This window comes from Amphiprion ocellaris, chromosome 9 (genome assembly GCF_022539595.1).
Source record: "Amphiprion ocellaris isolate individual 3 ecotype Okinawa chromosome 9, ASM2253959v1, whole genome shotgun sequence".
In the NCBI taxonomy this organism is placed as follows: Eukaryota; Metazoa; Chordata; class Actinopteri; family Pomacentridae; genus Amphiprion; species Amphiprion ocellaris.
Genome location: NC_072774.1, coordinates 956,834 through 972,271, shown reverse-complemented (window position 1 = coordinate 972,271; position 15,438 = coordinate 956,834). Strand labels below are relative to the sequence as shown.

General features: G+C 38.1%; 1 protein-coding gene across 4 annotated transcripts; it reads left to right on the top strand.

The window, feature by feature from the left end:
• Positions 1-862: 862 nt before the first annotated feature.
• On the top strand, positions 863-10,614 carry LOC111574730 (uncharacterized). Of its 4 annotated transcripts, none has more exons than XM_023279474.3 (10): positions 863-1,468; positions 2,998-3,169; positions 3,896-5,170; positions 5,298-5,437; positions 5,544-5,745; positions 5,840-5,944; positions 6,367-6,557; positions 6,656-6,797; positions 6,917-9,184; positions 10,119-10,614. In XM_023279474.3, the coding sequence occupies exons 1-9, from the start codon at positions 1,448-1,450 to the stop codon at positions 7,582-7,584; spliced, it is 2,916 nt and encodes a 971-aa protein (XP_023135242.1). In that variant the 5' UTR covers positions 863-1,447; the 3' UTR covers positions 7,585-9,184; positions 10,119-10,614. The 4 variants fall into 4 exon arrangements, with proteins under 4 accessions (XP_023135242.1, XP_054869763.1, XP_054869762.1 ...); XM_055013788.1 differs by lacking the exons at positions 863-1,468; positions 2,998-3,169 and adding an exon at positions 3,331-3,574 and having other exon boundaries at positions 6,917-8,412; positions 9,037-9,184; XM_055013787.1 differs by lacking the exons at positions 863-1,468; positions 2,998-3,169 and adding an exon at positions 3,331-3,574.
• Positions 10,615-15,438: the final 4,824 nt, after the last annotated feature.

The following is a 15,438-nucleotide window of genomic DNA, read 5'->3' as shown; positions in this document are numbered from 1 at the left end:
ATTTTCAACATTTTTGGGAAATCATTGAACATTTTTTGGTGGAAAAAAGAAATGATAAAAATGTTTCTTAACATTCACATAAAAATCAACCAAAATCCAGCGAATTTCACTGGATTTTGGTTGATTTTTTTTGTGAATGTTCTTGAAGAAAATATTAGAAGTTTTACTCATATATATGGAATCACTTTAGATATTTTTAGGATTTTTTGGGGAAGATTTCTACTGTTTTTTTGAAAATATTTACCAGAATTTTCTTGCCAAATTTGGGGGATTTTTTTGAAAATACAACTTTGAAGGGAAATTTTTAATTAATTATTGGAATTTTCTTCTTGAAGGTTTTGCAAAATTTCAGAAATTTGGGAAATTTATTTGCAGAATTTTTGGATTTTTTTCAGAGAAGGAAACAATATTTTTTGGTGCCCGTAAATGAAGACAGCAGGAGGGTTAAAGTTGCCTAATTGAACCCTAACCCTAGTAGTTTGTTTTGTCATAAACATCCTCAAAATATATTTTTTTTAAATCAGAAAATTGTGAAAAGAATAACCTGCATTTATTGCTCATTAACCCTGTAAAGCCCACTATAACAAAAAATAATATATTTCTATAATTTTCCATGTATATAAAATTATGGCATTGGCATATATATATATATATATATATATATATATATATATATATATATATATATATATATATATATATATATATATATATATATATATATATATATATATATGTCTGCGCGCGCGCACTTCTTTGTTACGTAATCGAGTAACCGGAAGTAAGCGCACTGTGCAACAGAAATAACCGTCCGAGCGGAACGCGGACGGACATCCGCGCTGTATAAATTTTTTCGAAATAAAAATCTAGTATCCAGAATTGCAGAAGCCCTTGGAACGCCCTTGGAAGCTCATTCCTTTTCGCTTCCAATATTGGGGCTTTCCCCCCCCCTTTCGGGGGACTAAGAGTTTCGGGTACCCTGGGTTCCTGTATCAACCTCCCTCTACTGTCCGGACGGTTATTTCTGCTGCACAGCGCGCTCAGTTCCGCTTTTGATGCCCAGACGGACTGGATTCATCGATGCTCCTGAACTCTGTGACCGTGGATTCTGGACAGAAAGAAACTACGAGTGAACATTTGGTGACCAGAAACCAGATTCTCTGAGGAGTTAGAGGGCTGCTGTCTTCTTCTACGGCCGTTTAGAGCAGTTTTTATAGACAGCGCCACCTACCGCCAGAGATTATCACTAAAGTGCACAACTTACGGTTTTAAAGGGACGATTTCACTCAAGATACGCTTAGAATTTAAAAGGTTTATTCAGGGAATATTCCACTTTCGTTTCGGCCCCAGTAAGCCTGTCTACAGGGCAGGTGGACCGGACTTCTAGGACCTCCTGCTCCCTGCAGGACTTCCTGCTGAGCTGAAGCCAGTAGCAGCATTTATCTCCATGATGGAAGACGGCCACACTGTGAGTACTGACTGTGAATCCTTTTATTAGTTTAACGTTTGTTTTACGTTTCATTACTGCTGTTTTCATTCTTCATCAAAGCTGTTGTTAACCTGCTGAACTGAGAAACTAACTATGTTTGAACTCATTAAGTAGTGAAAATCAACCTTCTCTTCTCCAGGTTTCTGCTCCATATTGATTAACCCTTTGACGCATAACCTGGGTCAAAAGTGACCCAAATCCAATGGAAAATGGGTATCTCCTCATGTGGTCTACGCATCAAAGGGTTAATAATAGGTATTGATAGGCTCAGCTTCCACATCAATGGCAGCATTTTTATTCCATGTTTTCTGTGTTGTTTGCTAACCCTACTCTAATCACAGTAACAGGGTTGCTAATCCATGCTAATGTGATCTTTTTGTCAGCAGTAGAAGCTAGATATTTAGCTGTTGTTACTGCTGACCAAGAGGACAAACTGACTGATGGAAAACAGGCCAAAGAATTAGTCTGATCCTGATAATATGAGGTAGAGGGAGACATTCAATCGAGGCTGACGATGGGATGAAGATAAGATGAGATAAGATAAGATAGTCCTTTATTTCTCCCCACACCAGGGGAAATTCACATTGTTACAGCAGCTTATGTATCAATAAACATAAAAATAGTAATAAAATAAAAAATAACATAGTAGTAATAATATTTGTGGAATAAATGGAAAATAGAAGCTAGGACATAGCTTTGCTCTATCCATTCTTTAGGAACACTGTTGGAGGATGGAAACGACAAAAACAAGACACAGAATGATAAAAGCAAGACACAAAATGATAAAAATAAGACAGAAAATGACAAAAAAAAAGACACAATGATAAAAACATGACAGAAAATGACAAAAAACAAGACATAAAATGACAAAAATGTTATCAACAGGTTCGGCTAATATGTTGTTGGAAAAGTTCCATATGAATAATAATTATTATTTAAAATATTATGTTCATCAAAAAATGTTCCCACGGTTGCATAGACACAAATAAAAAAATAAAACTACAAAAAGTAGATTTAAATTAGATTCTGTTTTATTAGATCCAGTTTGGTCATCGGGGGGTGGACAAGAGAAAAATGGCATTTTAGGGGAACTCCAGACTTACTTGTTTTTTTTTTTTAAACTGTATGTTTTAGGATTTTCTACATGGGTTATTTAAAGTTTGATGTAAAATGTCCCGCAGTTCTGAAATGACTCTATCATATAGAGAGTATCTGAACTGGTCCCAATTTAAATCAGAGGTGTATTAATGCTGGGTTCCTCTTAGAGCTGCTGCTGTTGTTCTACTGGTTCTGTCATTGTTTACCAAGCACCTTTATGGACCTCAGTTCCTCATCTACTCTGTCTACTGTCCAGCCTGTATGAAGTCGCATCAATACACAGATTAAATCCAAGACAGAAAACTTTAAATGTTTTGGTCCACTTCTAGGATTAGGCCTGATTTATGTTTAAATATGTGGTATGTTCTGTAAATGATCTGAACATGTTCAATTTCTCTGTTTATTTGAAGATGCACATTACGATTCAACGAGGCAGATCCCTCCCTCAACTGAACAGATGTTCAACATGCTGCGACATGTACCACTGCCCGTTCTGCTGCTCAACGCTGTTCCGCCCTCAAAGATTTAGCAAAGTCAGATCCCATTTAGACAGCCATTTTAACAGGGCGGTTGTCCATCAAGGTAAAGTGTGCAAACATTCTCCCAAGAAATGCAAATGGTGTTAAAATGTGTCAGATGTTATGACTAATTCTACAGGACGTCCTCGGTTTACAGCGTCCTCGACCCACAGCGTTTCATTGTTACGTCAGAACTGGTTACATGGAACTAGTTGATGAGCGGAGCGCATGAATACATCGTCACGCGACGCTATGAGACGGCTTTGTTTCCATTCTCTGGTTGTACACCACCTTGGATTGTGCTACATTCACGAACTTTTTGTCCTTCATTATGGCTCCCAGCGTAAGTCAGACTCTTCTGATGCTTGGAAGAAAAGGAAAGCCGTCTCCATGGAAGTGAAATTAGATAGAATAAAATGCTGGGAACAGGAAGAAACACCAACCAACATGGGTCAAGTTGTAAAAACAGGTCAACATATTCTGTTATCTTCTAGTAAAATGATTCATACATGCATGAAAGTTGTTGGTATTCATGACTTTTCCGAAGAACCGATTGATATCGTGATGCACGTAATTGCTGGAGTTCCAACTTTGCACAAAAATCAACTTACATCAATCCATAAGAACGGAACTCCGATGTAAGTCGAGGACCTCCTGTATTTGAGCTATGAATCAGAATTTGTTCCTGTCTGATATGTTTGTGTTGTCCAGATGCTTGATTCAGGTTTTTAGTATTTATAATTTACACTTTGAAATAACTATACAACATTTCTGTGTTCCTACATTTCAGGATACACGATTCACAGATGTGGATTAAAATGCCGACCAAAATGGCATTACCACTGCATCTATTGCCGGTCAATGCTGTCACGCAAACCAGACTTCATAAAACACTTGTTTTTGTGCAACAAGAAGCACCTTCCACCAACCACCACCATCCCAGGTCCAACCACCACCATCCCAGCTCCAACCACCACCATCCCAGCTCCAACCACCATCTCAGCTCCAATCACTGCCCAAACTGTATTGCTTCAAAGAGTTCTTCTGAAACCTGTAGTGCAAAAAGAATGTCCCATATGCAAGGTTCTTATGAACACAAGAAATTTAAAAAGGCACATAGAAAGGAAGCACACGGGCAAACATCAGGACATAATAGCAACCTCCCACCTCCAGAGTGAATGTATAGATCCTGAGAATGGAGTCTATACTGTCCACAAGTCCTTTCTGGGCACCAGTGTTCCTCTGCATGTTCAGAATAAGATATGGGGGCAAAATCAGCGTGTTTCTTGCGAGTCAGCTGAGTGCCAGGAAACCATGGAGCTGGCATGGCAGAGTGGATTCAAAGCATATCAATGCATACACCTCAAATCAGTACCATACTGTACATCGTATGCCTCTTCTCCTGTGCTTTTGGAAGAAACACTTTGTGAGATGGTGAGCAGCCAGTGGTTTGGCGAGGATGAAAAGAAGATGTGTCTCGATCTGCAAAGTCTGGCCGAACAGAACCGTCTACCTCTCTCTGTTCACTCAAAAGTAGGAACCCCCGAAACAAAGAAATACTTATCCGTCTTTGAGCCCACAGTTTCAGATTATAGTCGACTTGGAAGAGTCATGGTGTCATTCGACACAGAAAAGGATTCATGGGACTGTTCTTGTGCAGAGACGAAGACATCCTGCCTCCACAAATGTATTGCCAAATGGCATCTATTTCAGACACACCATGAGCTGTTGGGGAAAGTCCGAAGCACTGAGGAGGTGGAATGGCCAAGTCCGTCATCAACGATGGACAAAGACAGTCATGATGAGGTTGGGGTTGATGACAATCAGTACCCACCAAAGCATGAAGAAACAATAAAAGGCATGGTTCAGTACCTTCTAAAGAACAAGAAATTACCTGCTGTCCTGCCAGAACAGTTTAGGCTTCCATCGATAGAAACACAATACCCAAAGCATCTCATTCCAGAGGAGATGATGTGCCAGCACTGCCCACAACATGTTCCCCTCAGTGACCCAGTCCTCATCACTAACAAGGCCAAGATCCTGACCAATTCCCATATCGTCGAAGGTACGTCAAAAATGTCACTTTACGGATAACTTATTACAATCGGTGATGGTAGTTTTTCTTTACTTCCAGGAGTCAGTTTATGTGTTGTAACTGTTCTATGTTTCTTGGTGAATCTTCGGGTTTCCAGATGTTTCTACCTACTGTAAATCATGTCATCAATGTGGAACCTTCTACCGGTACCAGGAGTGGAAGGAAGGCCTCCACAACTTCAATGACTGGATACTCCTTGACCTCCCTTTATGTCTAACCATCAGGAACATGCTACAGGTAATTTCTGATCTAAATGATCTCAAGCCTCATCTATGAGTGGATTACTGAATTTACATTTACATTTTTACTGTACATCTGGTTCTTCTTTCTGTTTCTCCCTTAGGTCCATACTGCAGTGAGCCGAGTGGTCGAGTACTTGGAGTTGACCACAGGAGTCCAGTACCCACCAGCAGATACAGTCCTCCACGGCTATCTTCACTTCGAAGCCCTGACAGGCCATGAATATGAGTATTCTTGTGTGACCTGTGGTGATCATCCACCAGTGGTCATTATGGGCCTCCATAAGGGGGACTTCCAGTTGTCAGGTAGAAATGCTTTCATAGAATAGAAAGAGTTAATTACAGACTGGATTACTCTCTCATTTAACTTTTTGTGTCATGTTTTATATTGTTTCTTTAGTAAGTGACCTTCCACAACCCCCAGAAGACTTCAGTGGAGAGGTGGATGTTGAACTATTTTGGGAAACACTCTCAATGGAAAGGATTGGTCAAGGATTTGTATCTAGTAAGTAAATACCAATTAAGAAACATGTTAACCCTGTAAGACCCATATGTAAAGCAATAAAAATATAATATTATATATATTTTTTTTTTATATATATATATATATATATATATATATAAAAAAAACACAACTAGAGAAAACAATTTAAATAAACTATATATGTGTATGTGTATATATATATATATACACATATATATATGTATGTATATACACAAATCTAAAAAAAATTAAAAAAAACAAAAAAAATAAATTATAAAAATATAACTGATGTTGTATTTTTGAAACAGTGGGTTTTACAGGCTTAAGTCTTTTTCAGTGAACACATAAGTAAAACGTTCCATAACAGGTTTACATTTTTCAACATGCATCTTAATTCCAACTCTGAGATGTACTGACATACTTTTGTTTTGATATATCCAAAGGTCACCAAAGCAATCCATTTGCTGTTTCGCCAACTTTCCACTTTTGGGCGCCATGGATCGGCAGAAATACCCGTCGTACAAACTGTGTCCTAAACACAGAATTTCAAAAAGTCTGTCCACCGAAACAAGCTGAGGTCTGTGAAATCACCGTCACAGAAGACCAGCTGAGAGAGGAACTCTGCAAGCAGAAGGTGAAAACACCATCTAAAATACATTATTTATTCCATTTTTCCGTTTAGGAGTTATTTATGGGCCATGATTTAACCTAAAACATTGATGTATTTGATAGGTTCAGGTGGTTCATGAACTATGTAGGGAATGTGGACTGGATTCCTCTGGATCACACACTGATCTCCTCCTGAGATTGTCCAATGAAATGAAATCCAGACAAACATACGACAAGGTTTTCCAGAAGATATGGGCTGCCTCAGGTAAGCTAGATTTCACTCAGTATGTGGGGAGCTACTTCTAGACCTCCTCAGGGGTTAGTTTTAGATTATCTGTGTTTTGTCTGAAGTTGATTCTATTTAATTCTCTTTTTTCTCTCCAGGTGGTTGGGCTGTGATTACGTGCCCATGCGGTGTCGTATATAGCATCAAGGGCAACATCCGAGCAGAAAGCCCACGTGACTTTGCTGACATCCTCCTCTCTTGGACACACATGCCAAATATTGTCATATATGACTTTGCATGTGAACTCGCCACGCATACAAATCTGAGAGAACCTGAACGGTCGCCTTTCAGCCCATTTGAAGGACAGTTACGGGCATCAAGCACAGATACCATATCAAGAGCCGAAACTGGAAATCTGAAGGTGTCTCTGCCATGGCTGAACTCTACAAAACCAGTACCAGACTGTGATGGCCATCCAGTAACTGGTTCAGCGGAGCATTATGCTCTGTATGACCGATTCCACGAGGACCAAACGAAGGATCCCAGAGACGCCCTGAGGAAACTGAGCCTGGTCCGGCAACTAGCCGGAAAAGTCAGCAGTCAAATAGTGACACAACTGTTTGCAAAAATGAGAAAAAACAACTACTTCTTAAACATGGCTTCACCATCAACACGTCTGTTCCTCATGAGAAACATCATCCACCATTACAACACCCACAGAAACAAACAACAACTGGACACCATGGAAAAGTCCTTTAAACCCGATGTCGTGATGGACGTCTACAAGCAGACAGTGTTGGAGAACTTCAGACCAACTTTAATTTAAGTACACCACACCCGACGTATCGCTGCCGACCCCACACACCCGGGAAAATGGACCGTTGGTTCTGCTTTCCTCGGGCAATAAAAACATTAAAACTCTAACTTCCAGACTGAAAATCAGTTTTTATCCCAGAACTGTTTAATCCATTTCCCCCCTGAACACAAACAGACTCACTATGTGCAGTAAAGAACTGAGTCTTGCACTGGACTGCACTTTACCACCCATCTTACTGCTCATGTGCCTAATTCTGTTTACATATTTGTATGTTTTGAGGATTTTTTTTTATTTTAGTTGTATATAGTGTGCCATTTTCTATTTTTTATATATAGCTGGGACCACTGTTCCCTCTAAGCTGCGTGCGTGCGCAATTGCGCACTGCTGACACGGTCTCCGCGCACAGAAAATCTGCGCTGCAAAAAAAAAAAATCCAACCTAAATTGTAAATAAAATAAACACGTAACAATTCATTCTGTGCTATTTTTCAGTGCGAGTCAGTGAGTGACCGGTGACTGGCTGCTGCAGCCAATGATGCGATTCACATACGTATTTACCATAGACTGTATATAATGGTATTTACGCAGCTAATCAACGTCAGACGTCCTTATGTGCAGCCACCGTTGTTCTCATAGATATGAATGAGTAGATAGGACACACCCCTTTGAGCTGCGTGCTACGGCGAGGCTAAGCTAATGGGGGCAAAGTTTCAGTGCATTCCGTTGATGTAGACGGTGTGAAAACGGAAACAACACGTATGCCGGCTCACTGTGCTGCATGCAATTACACACTGCGTCGTACGATTGAGACAAGGAAACTTGGAATGACTTTTCATAGGTAAGAATAGTTTTTGGCTCTTTTTTCATTATGAAATCTTGTTGAGAGCTTCCAGTCTATGAGAGCTAACTAGTTAGCCACTAGCAAAACACCAAGGCGAGCTAGCAGCTTGACAACCAAATACCAGACGATTAATAGTAGCTGTAGTATAGTTGTACAAGCAGTAGTAGTAATACTAAAAGTACAAGCAGTAGTAGTATAAAATAGCTGTTAGAGTCATAGAAGTAGTATCAGCATTTGTAATAGTATTACAAGTTGTAATAGCAGTGCCAGTATCAGCAGCAGTAGTTAGTGTACTACCACTACTACTAGTAGTCGTCACATTGGTATTACTATCACCAATACTACCAATAGTAATTATAAAGCCTAACTCATGTATATCCAGATTACCATCTATGTTCTTCCTCCAAACCCATTTTATGATTGGGATTACAGGCAGTTCTTTAGGACTGCTCTCAAATAATTGAAATGTTACTAAACAAGGTTATACTTATCAAATTAAGTAGCTCTGGTCTCCAGTATTTTGGCGAATTCGGTTCTTTGTACTTAATTTATTAGCATGATTTTTAATATGTTGTGTACAGACTTAATTACTTCTCTGTCTACTTTTCTTACTCCATGTAGGTTTCCCAGAGACTATGGGTTGAGGAGGAAGTGGAAGTTTGTCGGCTTAGACCTGGTGTCATTCCATCAGTGTTAAACTTCCCAGCTCATCTTGGAAGAGTACGTGCCAGAAAGACCATGACCAAGCAGCCTTGAGCGTCTCCCTGAGGTGGGTGTCAACGGTGTTCACAGTTAGGTCTGTGGTAATCCTGTCAAAAAACAAAACAGAAAAAAATCTAGATTATAAATCAACATGTAACCAAAGCACTCTGTGTATAACGCCATAGTATAGGATGTAGTTCAGAAAATGTCAAAGTATATTATACTTTACTCAAGAATAACATAGTATGGCCTGTAGTTCATAGTACAGCATGTTGGCAAGAAAAAAAAACAAAACATAGATTATTATGTGGGTCAAAAAGCGCAAAATGATAGGATGTTGCCTAAAATTGTCATGTATGATATGTGGTTCAAAAAATGTCATAGTGCAGGATATTGTCAAAATAGTATGTTATTCAAGAAAACATCAGAGTATAATATGTCGTCTAAAAAATGCCATAGAATAATATTTCATTGCACAAGTAAAAGTATCGTAAATTTTAAAACTGTTCAAATTCTTATATGTTGCTAAAAAACAACAAAAAAACTAAAACAAAAAAAGGTTAGTAATATGTCAATTAAAAAAGCCTACAGTATAGCGTGTTGCCCAAAAAACATCATAGTATAGCATGTCGCTCTAAAAACGTCACAGTATAGCCTTTAGTCTACAGCTGTCAGTAGGTGAGGAGCAACACAAAAACAGTCCAAATGCTGGTTTCCAGAGGGTTGGCGAGTATTTATTTGAAAGAGTAAGTTTACAGCAACACAACATGTGAGGGGGTTAAAAGCAAATGGGTGTTAGTAAAATAAAAATAAATAAACAGAACTAAAAGTGAACTTCACGTTGACATTGATGGGCATTCCAACCAGGAACAAAGTAAAAGATAATCAGTACGAAAAAAACTCTTCCTGTTCACCTTTTAAAACCCAAAAACACACCGCAGTAGCACCCTAAACTAAAACTACCAATGGGTTTCCTGTTTTCCTTTGTGAACAATTCAAAGGTCCCTCTCTATCTCCCTACACATCCACCAACCACTGGAACACATCTCCAAAGTTCTGCCAGGCCAGCTCAGCTTCCCCTCAGAAGAAGTGGCGCCACCTGCCAGATGAAGGAGCCTTTTGAGAGGCAGCTGGCATCGTGATTGGACTGTACTTTGGTCTGTTCCAATCCAGCTTCAGCTCCAGAGACGGCAGGCGGGACGAGTCAACGGAGGCCTGGTGGACGAAGGCATGCAGCTGAGTACAATCCAGAAAACAACAGAGGAGGAGTGCAGCAGCCAGAACAACCAGAGTAGCATCGTATGTCTCTTAGAAAACATCATAGTAGAGCCTTTGGTATGAAAAAACGCCATCATATACATCGTATATTGTACAAATAACAAGTCAAAGGAAAGAGACATACATTGTAGAATTGTAGTAATTGTGGGCTGACTGATTTACTGATTATCAGTATTTTATTTTTTACTGATTTACGGTAATAAATACATTTAAAAATGGCGCTACTTTGGCTCTGAACCTTTATCTACCTGTGGTCGCTCTGTCTTCTGGAGTGATTTGATTGGTTATACGTCACGAATAAAACTCCTTTAACTTAACATCTGTAAACAAAACAAAAACGTATCAACAAAGTTTTCTGTTAGAGTTTGTGTTCTTCTAAGTTTAACTCCAATATTTTAAATACTTTCATTTACTGCAAATGAATATCTACTCCAAATGTCTCACTAATAATCATTATCAGCCTTAAAAACCCACAAAACACCCCTCTATACTCGACCACACTTAGTACAGTCCGGTTCCCCCTTCTATAAATCTGCTTGGAATCTTCCACTTCCTGTTTGTCAAAGTGGCCTTCTACCTGGACAGGTTTTGTTGGAGCTCATGCAACAAACATTTTGGGTAACTGCACTTTAATATGGATGGATGACACTGAATTAGAGTCTGTTTTAATGAGACTGAGTTAAGATGTGTAGCTCTGTCATTAAATAGGAAATTATTTCTCAGAATTCACAGAGAAAAGTCTGAAATGTTTGCTAGGTTAGCGTCCCACATGTTCTTTGGCTCAGCTAAAGCTAACTCTCTCCAACTTCTGGATCTCTTGAGTTGCTTGTTGTTAAAATATCTTGCTAGAGGTGCTGAAGCTCAGAAAGTCTGAGATGTTTGTTCAAAATAAGCTCATTCTCAAGTCTGATCTGAACTGTCCTCTTTTGTTTGAACTTTCCCTAAACTTAGGAGTTAATGACAGAGCAGCACATCCAGACTCAGTCTCATTTATGTAGAGATTAAACTTCAGTGTCATTCATTGATGTTAAAGTGCAGTTTTTCAAATGTTTGTTGCACATGCTCCCGACCAAACCAGTCCAGGTGGAAGACGATGTGAAGAGAAAGCTCCAGAGGATGAATATCACACATTTACGTTGGAAATAAATGTCCTTTAATTAGACATTGTCATGCAAAAGTTGGATTTCCCTTTAATGATGTTCAAATCTTTGTTGAGTGTTTTGTTGATGTTGGTTTCTAAATGTTTTCTGACACTCGGCCCCAAAGATTAAAACCTTTTACGGCTCACAAGCTGCAACAATTCACACATTATCAACTATCTTTCTGACTAAACTAAGATAAAAAGTGAAAAACTGCCTGATTCCTGCATCATGAATGTAAATCTTTTTGGTTTTTATGACAGTAAACTGAATATATTTGGGCTTGACATTTTATAAACCAAAACAAGAAATGAATTAGTGGAGAAAACAATCAACAGATTAATGGACAAAGAAAATGTGTTTTCCAACATATATGGCTGAATTACTCCAACATTACAAGATACATACAATTTGATTTCAATTTTATTTTTATAACGCCAAATACAGGTCAAATTGTCTCAAGATGCTTTATTTTTATATTTTTTGTCATATTTAAAATATGACAAAGTAAGAAATTTAAACCTCTTGACTAATCCAATTTATTATTTGGTTTTTAAGAGACTAATGGACAATTAAAATAAGTTTCTCCACTAAAACTAATAAACATGAGGTCGAATAGAAGGAAGAGTTTTAAATACTGCAGTCCCACGATGACAAGAATAAAGTTTGTCAACAAAAACTAAATCTGCTGGTGGATTCCATTAAAATCCTAATAAAGGATAATAAAGTGTGATACTAAAGGTTTGTGGTGCTAAAACTGTCAAAGTAAAGATACCAAGTTGAACATCTGGATGGAGGTTGATAAAAGTTGACCTTCCTTCATTTCTCTGGAGTGACTCCATGGATTTTATGGATGGTGGTTAAAGACCTGCTCTTCTAGTGGTCTTCCTTCTAGTCGCTGTAAAAAGTCAGTCCATCCTGGCTGACTTCAACACCTCTTCATGACAACTTGTTCTGCCTCCGACCTGGTGGAAACTCCAGAAACTCGGGAAAACCTGTCGAGACTCGAAGAAATCGTGGAGACTCGAAGAACTCGTTGGGCGGGGGAAGGTGTGGTGGGTGGTGGGGGGAGGTGGGGGAGTAGAGGGGGGAGGCCGCCACCCACCTCCCCGCCTACTCTCCGCCCTGACTCCACCCAGACTCCGCCTTGGCTCCACCCATGTGGTCACTTGAGGAACTACGATGCCAAAGGGACGACGAATTTATTTCTTTTTATCTGATCTGTAGCTCAGTGAGTTAAGGATTTGCCTGTGGAGCTGCAGGTCGCTGGTTCAAGACCAGATCCTTCTTAAATTTTATCAAAATCCTGACAAAGACAAAGAAAGAAAACTGCCAGTGGCGGGTCTTGAACCTGCGACCTTCCACTTGGTAGTCTGTCTTCTTATCCCCTGAGCTATTCGCTCAGATACTAATTCTTCTTTTTTTTGCGCATTTATCATCTATTTTTTGTTGTTTTCGAGGTTTTTTTTTAACTCAAGTCTCGACTCGACCGTTTTTCTCAGGAGGTTGGACTTCAGCCTTTGTGCTGGAGGGTGGAACCCTCAGTTCCAAGACTTTCCAAAGCCTCCACACCTCCCGAGTCCTCAGGACCTGAGCTTTCACACAGTCTGAGGGCTGAAATTTTCTAAGTCCCACAGTAGTTCTCTGTTAGATTTAACTTTCAGACAGTCCAAGGACTGATATCTTCTAAGTTCCTGAGCAGTTCTCTGTTCGTTTGAAGCTTCAGACAGTCTGAGGACTGAAATCTTAAAACTTTCTCAGTACTTCTCTGTTAGTTTGAACTTTCTGGTTAACAGAAGCCTTAAAACTTGTGACCATGAGTCTTGATTTCACATTTAGACCATTGATCTGAGTTCTTTGCAGACCTTCACCTGTGGGTTTTTTAGAAATCCTGAACAAACTTTGATTCTCTTCACTGAACAGTAAAGTTTGTGGAGATCAGAAGGTAACATTAGTTTGATCGATGCCTTCAACTACTAGTAGACTTTATCTGGAAAGCAGTTTTCTGAAATGAGTTCTTAGTAAATCTGTCCACAATCAAACCAACAACATAGAAAGAGGAAATGTTTGAAGAAACAACTTGATGTTTTCATTTCAGACTAGAAAACACTTTAAGACTTTTATCTGTTTTTGCTCTTTTTGATCCTTTTATTGTCTCTTCTGTTTAATTTCATCTTCTAAAGTTTAACTGGTCTCTTTTCAAATGTTTTGTCTTTAGTTTGATTCTTCTTAAATGTTTAGTTTTGCTCTTTTCTCACTTTTTATTCTTTTCTAATGTCTGATCTGATTTCGAAATGTTTTGTCTTTTTAATGTTTAATTGTTGTTTTTTCAAATGTTTTATCGGCTTGTTTGAAAAATTTCCTTTTCTTTCCCAATGTTTAATTTTTTTGATTAAGTCTTTAAGGTTTTTCTTTTTAAATGTTTTACCACCTTTTAATGTTTAATTTTCCTTTTTAATGTTTTTTTGTATTTTCTGTTTAATTCCTATTTAAAGTTTTATTGTCTTTAAGATTTAATTTTCTAATTAAAGATTTAATTTTTTAATTAAATATTTTGACTTTTAAAGGTTTAATAATCTAATTAAATGTTTTGTATTTTTCTAAATGTCTAATATTCTTGTTTAATTGTATTTTTTAAATGTTTAATTATCAAAAATATTTCATCTTCAATCTCTATCTTTAATATTTTTGTTTAATTTCATAATTACATGTTTTGTATCTTCTGTTTAAGTATTTAATTAAATATTTTGTCTAATATAATTTAATTGTATTTAATGTTTAATTTTCTTTTTAAAAGTTTTATTAAATGCTTTTTTCCCCTTTGATTTAATTGCTTTTTTACTGTAGTTTATTTCTTTAATCTTTTTTTTCTGTCAAGATTTTAACCCCAACCTTAAAAATGAAACAAACCCTTAAATCACAATGAAAATACTTCTGTTGTCACAATCATGAGTTAGTCAATTATTCAGTTTATCAATTCAACTTTATTTGTTTAGCACCTTTTACACAGATGACAAAACTAAACAAGCAAAGAGAAAAAACTGCTAAAACTATGATTAAAACCCAAAAACAAACAAACAAAAAAGATTTAACATGGTAATAAAACGTGTTGTGTCCAGGGGATGGAGGGAGTTTATTGAAGTCTTCTTGGGCTCACATGGTAAATCATTGAAAATATAAACTTGATATTCAGTCTAAGGAAACTGCAGAGCGACAGAAGAACCAACAATATCTCCTGTTTTCTCCTTTAATGAGTCGACTCTTCTTGTGCTTTCAGACCAAAGAACTACAGACTCTTCACAACCTGCTCAAACTCTTGGTACAGGACCTCACCACACGGGTCAAGAAGGTTTCTCTCATTTCTACTCTGAAGCTCACCTTCTCCTGCTCAAACTGCTGACAAATGTTTCTGCTGCTCTAAAGTCTGCTCTCCAGAACTTCCTAAAAACTCTCAAAGTCTCTTCTGCTGCAGGTTGCTTTGTAGAACTGTTCCAGAAAACCTCACTAAACCACATGGAGGGGCCTCAAGATAGTCGTCCAAATGAAACCATACAAAAACCAAACTAGAATAACCCAAATGCTAAAGTCTCCTGCAGCCTACCAGAGAACCTCTGAGAACAGAGAATCAAGACAGGAACTCTTACCTTCTGGACAACCAACGTTGCTTCACAAACAAGAATACAGAATGTGTCTGACCAAAAACCTCTGAAGACTCACTACAGCCAAGATAAAGACACAACTCAGCTGAATCAAATCCACTAATTAGCACCATGTGCTAACTGTGGCTGAAGAACCACATTTACCAAGACAACTATCCAGTACAAAGCCCTAAAACACACCAAGAAACACATTAAAGTCTATTTTACTGCTGGAAGCTGCAAGCCAACGCCTAAAGAACAAACTA

What these genes read in the sequence shown, in the direction of transcription:
- LOC111574730 (XM_055013788.1), top strand. Translation starts at nt 3,334, where the DNA reads ATGAATACATCGTCACGCGACGCTATGAGACGGCTTTGTTTCCATTCT. An exon ending in GGGTCAAGTTGTAAAAACAG is followed by an intron (nt 3,575 to 3,895) that starts GTCAACATATTC and finishes CCTACATTTCAG; the next exon opens with GATACACGATTCACAGATGT. An exon ending in TGGTCAAGGATTTGTATCTA is followed by an intron (nt 5,945 to 6,366) that starts GTAAGTAAATAC and finishes ATATATCCAAAG; the next exon opens with GTCACCAAAGCAATCCATTT.